Raw genomic sequence first — 10,662 nt, forward strand, 5'->3', positions numbered from 1 at the left:
GCTTAATGAGAGATGTATAGAACAAGTGTCACGGAGCTTCAGAAATAGCAAAAACTACAGAGCAGATTAGACAATAATTCATTCCAACCCTTTACTTTGTTTTGCTTTTTTAAATATAACTTCCATGCAGAGTTCTCCAGAGTAACTGCTGATGTCTGAGCCAGTGTCCTGGCCTTGGCACAGCCACAGATACTGTTTAGCCACATGAGGAAAAGCTTTTGCTACATGACAGGTTTTTTTACTTGTAGGCCCACAATGTGTTCTCATCTGAACATACAGTAAATGAGTCCTATTGAGAATTTCTAACAAAAAACTGTACATGAGTTTACAAACATATTAACATATAAATAATGAGAAGCTTCCTGCCTGGAGCCTCCACAGTAGTCTTTTAGCTTGAGAATATAATACTGAAAGGGAAAACCCAATCCCTTTCTTCAGCACCAGTCAGAGCTGGCTTAGTCCAGTCAGCTGTTCTACTCAAGCATCACAGGGTTTGTCTTCTTCAGTGCCTCTGGCTTCAATAAGCAGTCTGTCATTACTGTGCAAAAGCAAGAGTCCAATGCCTTTGAGAAGGAATCCTGCTGCTGAGAGGCCTGTGCCACCCGGTCATCGTTCTGGTCCAAGCTCTTGCTGGAAGGTTCGTTTCTTCTCTCGACAATGCTTCTTGTGAGCAGGCCAGTCCTTCTGCTGGCACTGAGAGCCACAGTACCTTGCCACCTGACATCGGCCACATATATTGAATTCACGTAACTAGGAAAAAAAGACAGAATATTGATCAGTTAGCCAGCTCAGCCCCAGTAGCCCCCAAGAAGTTGGCTACACTGACAAGCTCTATTACAACCTTCTCACACAACATTTGGAAAATCTGAACAGCCAACAACTAGAACCACTGAATCATTTGGTTGTGCAACCATTACCTGAGCTCATGCTCTAAGGGCAACAATGGCATTGAGGAGTTCTGTCAAACAGTCCAGTGTTCCCAGATCAGAAAAAGAAGAGTAGAATAACATGCTTCTCTCGCATATTATCCTGCTCAGCATTCACTATAAAGACGTGAAAATCCTTCCTTGTTCAGACAACACGTTATCTGCTTCATTGAAATGAGGCCCAGCCGATCAAACCACTCCTCTGCCCCGCCAGTTTTCCCTTCCAAAGCTTTCTTGTTTAAAGGCTGCCTGTCACCTACTTCCAAGGAATGGCCAGTCATGCTACTACTTTCACTCCACAACTACTAAGACTTTCATCCATTGTTCTTTCACCTCTTGTCTAATGCAACTCCCTCTTTTCTGTATTCTGCAGCTCTCCGCAGACACAGAATGCTGCTGCCCATCTTCTGACAAACAAAGCAGCATTCATACCGTCAGCAAGTTCTACTAGATAAGTCCAGATTCTAATTCAAGATTTCCTTTTTTTAAACCCTCTGGATTTGCTTAACTCTTCTTCCCCACCACTGGCTGCCTTCCTGTCCCTTCACAACCTTGCCACTAATAAAAGAGCCTTCTCGGCAGCTCTTTTCCTCTGCAATATCCCATTTTGTTCATCTCCCATCATGCAACTTTGCTAAAGCATTTTGATATTCAGCCCATTACCCAGAGTGTAAACACCTCAAAGGCTGAGGAATTGTTAAGGCGATCTAATGTGGAGTAATGAAATTCAAATAAAAGCGAGTACTACTAGAAAAAGTTCCTTGCAGTTATTAGGGCAGAGAATCTTCTTCTATAGAGACTCAGATGCAGATCATTAGTGATAGAGCCTAAGACACTGAAAGCTAGACAGAACAAGCAGTCTCTGAGCACAAAGTGGTCTAGTGAATCTGTTCCATCACTACTCTCAATGTACTTTGAACACACCTGTTTTTCAATCATTGTGCATGGGGGGTAGTGACATTCATAGTATGTGCATGAGTTTTCCTCTTCCTCCACAACATCCCCATTAGCGTTGTAATAACGTGTTACATTCAGCACAGGAAATTGCTCTTCTATTGGATCTGTGGGAAGCTGCTGGATCGCCAGCCAATACAGACTTTGTTCCCTTTAATGGAAAAACATATGTTTATTCCATAAGTTTAGAATAGACATTTCTGGCAATTAAAACTAATTCAAGTTGCGTGAAGAAGATAGTGCAGGCAATTTTTAAACCTTATTAGAGTTAAAGGAACATCTGCATTCCTCCCTTAATTGTCCTCTTTTCAGGGTTCCTGTTTCACACCGATGCAAAAGCCACCACCAAAAAAACATTTACATCACCTTATTTTTAAAAAGCGATGATCCAAGGGCTTGTTCCCCAGTTTGAGTAATCCTGGCCTGCTCTAATACCATTCACCAGTTTCTCAAAGGACATTTCTTAAATTGACCAGTACTCTGAACACTATCATCTTATTGGTGTTGCAGCTATTTCAATTGAGTAGCCACAAAAGAAATTAAAGATGCTACAATGAGACTGAAGCACATAGGTCTCCACCAAAGTAATTCAAACACTGTTCTAATGGTATTCAGGCTGTACCACACAAGTAACACAAAACATCACCCCAGAAGATGAGCAAGGTCTGACAAATACTTGGGGCCACAGTCTATGCAGTGGAGCACAGACTCAGAGTCCTCACAATACGCTAGAACAGTAGGATGGAATCTGATTCCAGTAACTCACATTGTGTTTAACCTTAATGGCTTCAGCACCACACTATTTGAGCCTCAAGCACAGAATCTCTCAGGACTAACTGTACATGGCAAAATTTTCCTCTGTACTAAATCTCTGTGCAAACTATGCTGAAAAGACCCCTCCCCCCAATAGTTTGCATTTGTAGTTGAACTACTGTCTCCCTTCACCTTCTTGTAGGGATGTTAAGTAGCGATAAATTTGTTAGTCAAGTAGTCGATGGAAATTCCATCGACTACTTGATAAGCACTTCCACGTTCTGCCTTTGAAATGTACAAGAGCCACAGCAGGGGTTCTTGTCCATTTCAAAGAGGAAGCGCCCGCATGGAACCTGGAGTCAGTGGGACTTCCCGCTGGGCTTGGGCTCCACGCAGCGTTCCAACTTTGAAATGCACAAGAGCCCCTGCATTTCAAGTTCATCAACTACTCAACTAGCAAATTAATCACTACTTAACATCCCTATTCTTTATACACACTTGGTAACAGTGATGATATGCTCTGTTTTGTCTAGAAGCCACAATAAATTGTTCTCTCCTTTTTGGATGGAGAAATGGAACAAAAGAAATTGTGAGCTGTTCAAGATCAAATAGCTCAGTGTTAGATCAAGCTTTGTTTCTTACAAAATAGTCATGAAGAAGCAAGTGAACTTTGAAGACGGCTTCAAATTAATCTGTTGGCTGGCTGCAGCTTATTCCTGATCTAGGGACGTAAGGGAGTAATCAACTAGTCGACTACCCAATAAGTACAGGCAGTCCCCGGGTTACATGGATCTGACTTACATCGGATCCCTACTTACAAACGGGGTGAGGCAACCCCACACTAGCTGCTTCCCCCCAGCAGACCAGGGAGACGCGGAACAGCTTTTCTCAGCAGACACCTCAGCTTGAGAATAAAGGACTGAGGGAAGTGAGGTGTGGGAGAATAAAACTGAGCTCTGGAGAAATGTTTGGCTAGAGTTTCCCCTACAATATGTACCAGTTCCGACTTACATACAAATTCAACTTAAGAACAAACCTACAGTCCCTATCTTGTACGTAACCCGGGGACTGCCTGTATATGCTTATCAGGTAGTCCAGTCGACCACTTGCTTCCCTCCCTGCTTGCTGCCTTTGTCAGAGACAATGGGGGATGGGGAAAGCAGGAGCTCGAGCTGAGGTGGGGAGCTGGCTTAAACGCCGGTTCCCCCCAGCACGGTCTCCACTGTGAGAAGGAGCAGGGGAAGAGCTGCAGTGTTCTGGAGCCAGTGCGAGCCAGGACTATTCAGTCCTGAGTCACACCATCCCCAGGAGCTAACCCTGCTGGGACTCTGCAATTTAAATGTAATAGGAGCCAGGCTGCTGCGTGCCCAGCTCCTCCTATATTTAAACCGCAGAGCTGCAGCCGGGGTAGCGGCCCCCCCCATCGACTAATCGATGGAAATTCTATCAACTATTTGATTAGCTAATTGACTGCAACGTAACATCCCTATCCTGATCTCCATTACATCTCTCCCATACATATTGTGTTGCTATACCTCTGTTTACTAGAAATTTCTTCAGCTTTGGGTCTCCACCCCCACGGGACTAAACGCAGATTGTCCAGTCGGTTGTCCACTGTCACTGCGTTCAGATGCACCACTTGAAATCCTGGAGCAATCCCTCCCCGGTGCCTCTCCCTGGAAGAGATTAAATACAATTTGCAGGTCACAGCAAAGAATAGTTCTCAATAGATCATGAATGGTGTGCTCCTTGCCAGAAGAAGCAGTGTATCAGTACTGACAAATCTTCACAGCATTCTTATTAGAATAGACTTACTCCACAAGTTTACTACTTTGCCATAAAAGTGCTCAAGGTCAAAAATTGAATTGTAAGGCCACAGTATACTACTCCTTTACCGGACAAAGAAAAATTACAAAAGCACTTCTGCAAGAAGTTAGGACAGTAAAGAGATGCACTAGATCAAATATATTTAGGTGCATATGTGACAGGCACCTCTACAGTTAGAGCTCCATTACAAAGTCTCTAAGCAATAGGGATGTAAAATGCCATTTAATTAGTTAATAGGGTAAATATTAAGTTTAACTAGTTAACTAATTAAACAGGCTGGAATGGCCACCGTGCTGCAGGCAGGGGCTGCTCCTGGCATCACCCTTTAAAAGTGATGCTTACAGGGCAGTCAGTTAACTGATTAGCTGTTCACATCCCTATTAAGCAAGGACTTAAAAGGCTCCAGAGCTTCACCAGTGACCAGCAAGCTTCATTTTTGGTGCCTGTATATTTCTTCTTTCCTCCTATTCACTTCATTTTCTACATGCTTCCCCTTCATTTCTGTTCGTTTAATCTTCTGTTTTCTTTCACTCCATCAATCTATTTCTTGTCCATGTGCAAGTATCTCTATTCCTGGCCCGTCCTCTTTTTTTAATTCCCAACTCATTTCTTGTAGTAATCACTCTCACTAAAGCCATCCGTGTCCCGAAGCATTCCTCCAGGTCTTGCATCTCAGAGTGCAAAATTGCATGGTGAGGACCTGGATCCTTCTGTGTGCTTTGTAAAGTGACAAGTAATTTACAGCACTACAAGAGAATTTTAAGAGTAGGTGCAATGAACATGAAGGGCATTGCATGTGGGGACACTGGCATAGCTTATAATGGGACGTGTGAGGCAACCTTAATAAGTCCCTCTTTTTAACTCCAACTGCTAAAATTAGCAGCTGAAATTTTCCACACTGGGTGTCTGCCTCATGCTGGGTATTTTTGGAAAATTCCAGCAAAAAAATCCAACTATTTTGATAAAAAAAAGATCAGGAAAAATATTTTATCAATGTTAAAAAATTCTTGAATCATTTCCTTTGAAATGCTCTAGCACAGTGGTCCTCAACCTTTTGGGGCTGCCGGGCGCCATGCATGTGCCACGCGCCCAGGGCCGGCACCGTGCATGTGCCACGCGCCCGGGGCCGGCCCAGATCGTTCGGCGGGTGCGCATAAATGCCCCAGCGGGCGCCATGGTGCCCGCGGGCACGGCATTGGGGACCACTGCTCTAGCACCTCCATGCTTTAGACCAGGGACAGCCTTTACATCAACTATGCGCCTTTTGCCATCCCCATGAAAATTCACTAAAAGTAATCACGAGCCTTTCACAAAATTGCAGTTTGCCCATTCTTAGTGCAGACTTTAGAATTCAGCAACAAGACCGCTGAAATTCCATGCATTCTAAGCACAGTCATGCCTCTCATTGTTCCCTATGCTGAACAGACTACAATGCATCATCCCCACAGAGCCACTACACATGCTTCAGGGGGCAAATCTCTATTTTACTTTATAGTTGCTCCCCTGGACCTGGGCGGACCAGGTGCTAAATCCAAGAGCACAGAGTCTGTCTCTTCTGTAACAAAAGACAGGACTATGCAACAGTTTAAAGACTAACAAGATGGTTTATGAGGTGAAAGCTCATCACCTAATAAACCATCTTGTTAGTCTTTCAAGTGCTACATAGTCCTATCTTGTTTCAGCTACACCAGACTAACACAGCTACATTTCTATTACTATGTCTCTTCTATGCTCTCAATGACCCAATGGGTGGCACCTGATGGAACCAGGGAGAGTTGAGGGAGACAGACAGGGATGAGAGGACTGAGGAGTAGATATTGCGAGAAGGAGACAGTGGTAGGGCAGAAGTGGTCAAGACTGGGCCAATGGGCAGAAAAATACATGCCTACTAAGGTAATCCAGAGCCTGGAATAAAAATCAAGATTCCTGAATCTCTCCATTCCTGAATGGGTTTCACAGATAACTAACAGTGCAGCTCATCCCCTTGGTTTGCTGGTCCACACAGAATGACAACCTATTACTGCTATCAGTTTCCCCAGTAACTCAAATGGCAGAAACCTGTTCAGTGGATCTAAATATTTCAAACCTGCATTCATGGATATGAACAGGATAAATTTGAGCAGAACATCAGGCTTGGGTTTTGTTCTGATTTTTAAATGACTCAAAATTCTTGTGAGTCAGAGTGATACTGATGGTTGGATTGCTGGGACAGGAAGAAGCCCAAGACCACTGACCAGGTCTCCAGCTGGGTTGTGTCTGCATCCACATCGTGAGAACAATTAGGCAGGCAGGAATACTTACCCAGCATCTCCATGTAATAAAAGACTATGCATGCTGAGGGGCCATTAAGGGAATCTTTTGTTCACAATTCATCTGAATTCATTAGAATTTATTCCAACAGCAAAGCAATCGTGTTACTGAAGAAGGGAACGGGCTGCTCAATGTGCAAGCAGCTGGACCCACCACAATGTGGATAACTTTAAATATCAGATAGATGAACGGAAGCTGCATCCTTTTATGGGATTATTAATTCTGCATACGGACTTTAGCCATTACAGCATTAGATTTGTGACCGCTACAGCGGGCAATCTGATCTACCAAACAATTAGTCAGCTACCATTGCAACAAGACTAGCCAGATTTGCCAGAGGCACTAGGACTTGCCTACACTTGCAATGATACAGCAGCAGAGCTCCAATGCAATGATACAGCTTCAGCATAGACACTGCTTACACTGACAAGAGGTTTCTCCTGTCAGAACAGGTAACCCACCTCCGGGAGAGGTGGTAGCTAGGTCAACTGCAGAATCCGCCAGTTGACAGAGCACTGTCTGCACTACAGGTTAGATTGGGTTAACTGTGCCAGCCCCCTGAATATTTTAGCTGAGCTGACCTAATATTTCAGTGTAGATCAGGCCTTAAACACCCGTGAGGGACCGTATGTGAAAACACTACAAGGGGTGGGGAGGGAAGAAAAGGCTTCAAGGGGTCCAACAGTTACATAAATGTTTTGTCAGAAAACTCCTTAAGGAATAAGTTTTAGTGATTAATTTCTGGGCAACTCCAATTTAGGGGAACAAGAATACAAACTCACAGGAGGTGACCAGCAAATAATACCTATAGGTTTTTATCTCAAAATAATTATCTTTCAGTGTTACTTCAAGATTCTCTCACCAGGAGCAGTTATCTTTTCTACAAATTTTTCAGTTGAGTTTTGAATCACCAATAACAGTAAAATAGTGAGAGGGATGCAGCCGTGTTAGTCTGGTGTTAGTCTTTAAAGTGCTACATAGTTCTGTCTTTTGTTTCAATAACAGTAAAGGCTCTACTCTTGTTATGAGAGGGAGCAAAATAAGTTTCTACAAGATAATTAGACAGGAGAACACAGACTTTACAAAGTTAAATAATCAATTTAAAGTATTCAATAGATAATGACAGCCTGTGAAGTGTTTAGCAAGGAGGCACAAGTGACTTGCCTTGCCTGACAGAGGATCTAAAGCACTGAATCTTACCCAAGTAGTCAAAGAAGTGTGCAAAACTGAAAGTTAATAGCAAACAAAGCACCATAATATTGAACCATTAGCATTCTCCTATCCCAATCACAAATGAGCACACACACAAAATTACATTACTCAAGTGACAGTCACATCTCACTGGTACTACTGGGAGTTACACTTACATAGGATGGGTGAACAGAACCCGAAGAGTTAATATTTGCCCATATTTACAAAGAAATCACAGTAATGCCTAGGTTTATACTATGGGTATAGATGGGCATAGTTCAGGCAGCTTCCCATAAGCAACCTTTTTAGAGACATTGGTACTGTTCTTCATTAAGCCTTTTAACACAACACAATCTCTAATTGCACCCACTGTTAGTGTTCATAATGCATTTAGCAGCAAGTCCACTTCAGGAGATTCTTTTTAACACACAAACAAGCAGAAGGTTAAAAGCTACATCTCTGACTGAAACCTTTAATATATTAATTCTTTGTACAACACCTACCACAGTAGCTCATGCAGCAGACGGCCAGATCCCCTGCCTCGGTTTTTGTCAAAAGCATAAGCAAATATTTTAGCACCATTTCCATCAGCATCTACCTCCATCCGAGCCTGGAGAGAAGGAAAGAGTGTTCAGTGACCAAGGGCATCCAACTGCCAGCAGAAGCGCTTAACATTCCCTTTGGGAAATGGGATACTGGAAAGACCAACACCTGATATCATCTGTCCCCCTACAACTGCAGGAAACTGATTATATACTACTTCATCTCAACGGGATTTTAGTTATCTAAATCTTCTGTATTAGACAAAGACCAAAGGATTCTGCTACTGCACAAATGTGATAAATTGGGGAGAAGGAAGAAATAGACTGCACACAGCAGAAATGCTGAGCGCAAAGAGGAAGGATGGTCCTGTGGTTAGGGTGCCAGTCTAGCGCTCCGCTTTGCACCAGACAGTGGGCAAGTCACCACTTCACCATCTGTAAAATGGGGATAAGAGTACTTCCCAAGCGGACAGGGAGGCTGGTAAGATAAGTACGTTACAAACAAGAGTGACTCGGATACTGTAGCACAAGGGCCTTGTAAATTCGTCTGGGAGAGTCGGCATTCGCCATGGAGTCACGCAGAGCCCACTCTTGTTTTTTCAGAATTTATTGTGTTTTCCTCGCCACACCACAGCAGCTGCTAGCGGGGCTGGAAGGGGAGGGGGGAGGGGAAACGGGGGTTCCCTGCAGGCAAAAGGTTTTTAAACCAACTCCACCCGCCTGAACACCCACGTGCAAGTCAGCGCCTGCGAGCAGAGCCCGGCCCGGTGGGGGGGGGGGGGGGGGTTCCCGCCTGCGAGCAGAGCCCGGCGGAGGGGGAGGGGGGGTCCCGCCTGCAGCCCGGCCCGGCGGGGGGGGGTCCCGCCTGCAGCCCGGCCCGGCGGGGGGGGGTCCCGCCTGCAGCCCGGCCCGGCGGGGGGGGGGTCCCGCCTGCAGCCCGGCCCGGCGGGGGGGGGGGTCCCGCCTGCAGCCCGGCCCGGCGGGGGGGGAGGGGGAGTCCCGCCTGCAGCCCGGCCCGGCGGGGGGGGAGGGGGGGTCCCGCCTGCAGCCCGGCCCGGCGGGGGGGGGGGGGGGTCCCGCCTGCAGCCCGGCCCGGCGGGGGGGAGAGGGGGGGTCCCGCCTGCAGCCCGGCCCGGCGGGGGGGGGGTCCCGCCTGCATCCCGGGGGGGGGGGGGTCCCGCCTGCAGCCCGGGGGGGGGGCTCACCTCGAAGGAGAAGCTCTCCACCAAGGGGATGTCCTGCTCGTCGATCAGCGTGTACTTGGTCTGCAACACACGGGGGGGGGGGGCAGGTCAGCGCCCGGCACGAGGGCCCCGCCCCCTCCCCCCGCGCGGGGCGGGGCCTGGGCCGCGAGGGCCCCTCCGCCGGGCCACGTGCCCAGGCGGCGCCGCGGGACAAAGCGCGAGGCCCCCCCGATCCCGCGCTCCTGCGGCGCCGCCCCCGCCCGCCAGGGCCCGCGCGCCCGCCGCACCTTGCCGGCCACGCGGCCGAGCCGCACGATGCCCAGCTTGAAGTCCGTCATGGCCGGGCCGGGCTCGGCGCCGCCGCCTGCGCTCGCCGCTCGGGGCCCGGGAGCCGCCGCTGCCACGCGCCGCCGCCTCGCGCACACCCGGGGGGCGGGGCCGCACGCCGCCTCCCACCCGTCAGCGTTCAGCCAATCCCGGCACGCGCCGTGCCCTCCGTCATCGCCCTACGCCGCGCTCACGCCCAATGGCAAGGCGGGGCTGGGAAGGGTCACGCGGGGCAGCGCGCACGCACGGTGACGTCACACTCGCGGGAAGCTTTGTGCCGCCAACACTGGAGCAACGCAACGGGGGGGCGGGGCTTAAAGGGGCCGCAGCCACCCGCCTCGCGGGGGCCCCGCCCGCCCCGCCCCCTTCCTCCAGCGCTCCCTGCCCCCCCCCGGGATTCCTTTGGTGCACCCCCCCCGTCGTCCTGGAATTCCCTTGGTGCACCCCCCTGCCCTCCCCTCCTGGGATTCCCTTGGTGCACCCCCCTGCCCTCCCCTCCTGGGAATCCCTTGGTGCACCACCCCCCCCCCCCCCCCGTCGTCCTGGGAATCCCTTGGTGCCCCCCCCCGTTGTCCTGGGAATCCTTTGGTGCACCCCCTGCCCTACCTCCATCCAGCGCTCCATGCCTATTCTGAGCCTGAGTTGGCT

General features: G+C 48.4%; 1 protein-coding gene across 2 annotated transcripts; it reads right to left on the reverse strand.

Annotated features, from left to right (window-relative positions):
• Positions 1-66: 66 nt before the first annotated feature.
• On the reverse strand, positions 67-10,192 carry ZMYND19 (zinc finger MYND-type containing 19). 2 transcript variants are annotated; one of them, XM_075905418.1, is made up of 6 exons: positions 9,975-10,169; positions 9,709-9,768; positions 8,465-8,571; positions 4,169-4,309; positions 1,851-2,031; positions 67-750 (listed from the first exon to the last, which is right to left on the reverse strand). In XM_075905418.1, the coding sequence occupies exons 1-6, from the start codon at positions 10,023-10,025 to the stop codon at positions 607-609; spliced, it is 684 nt and encodes a 227-aa protein (XP_075761533.1). In that variant the 5' UTR covers positions 10,026-10,169; the 3' UTR covers positions 67-606. The 2 variants fall into 2 exon arrangements, with proteins under 2 accessions (XP_075761533.1, XP_075761532.1); XM_075905417.1 differs by lacking the exon at positions 1,851-2,031 and having other exon boundaries at positions 9,975-10,192.
• Between the last annotated feature and the right edge of the window lie 470 nt (positions 10,193-10,662).

The sequence above is a fragment of the Pelodiscus sinensis genome, chromosome 22 (assembly GCF_049634645.1).
Source record: "Pelodiscus sinensis isolate JC-2024 chromosome 22, ASM4963464v1, whole genome shotgun sequence".
NCBI lineage: Eukaryota > Metazoa > Chordata > Testudines > Trionychidae > Pelodiscus > Pelodiscus sinensis.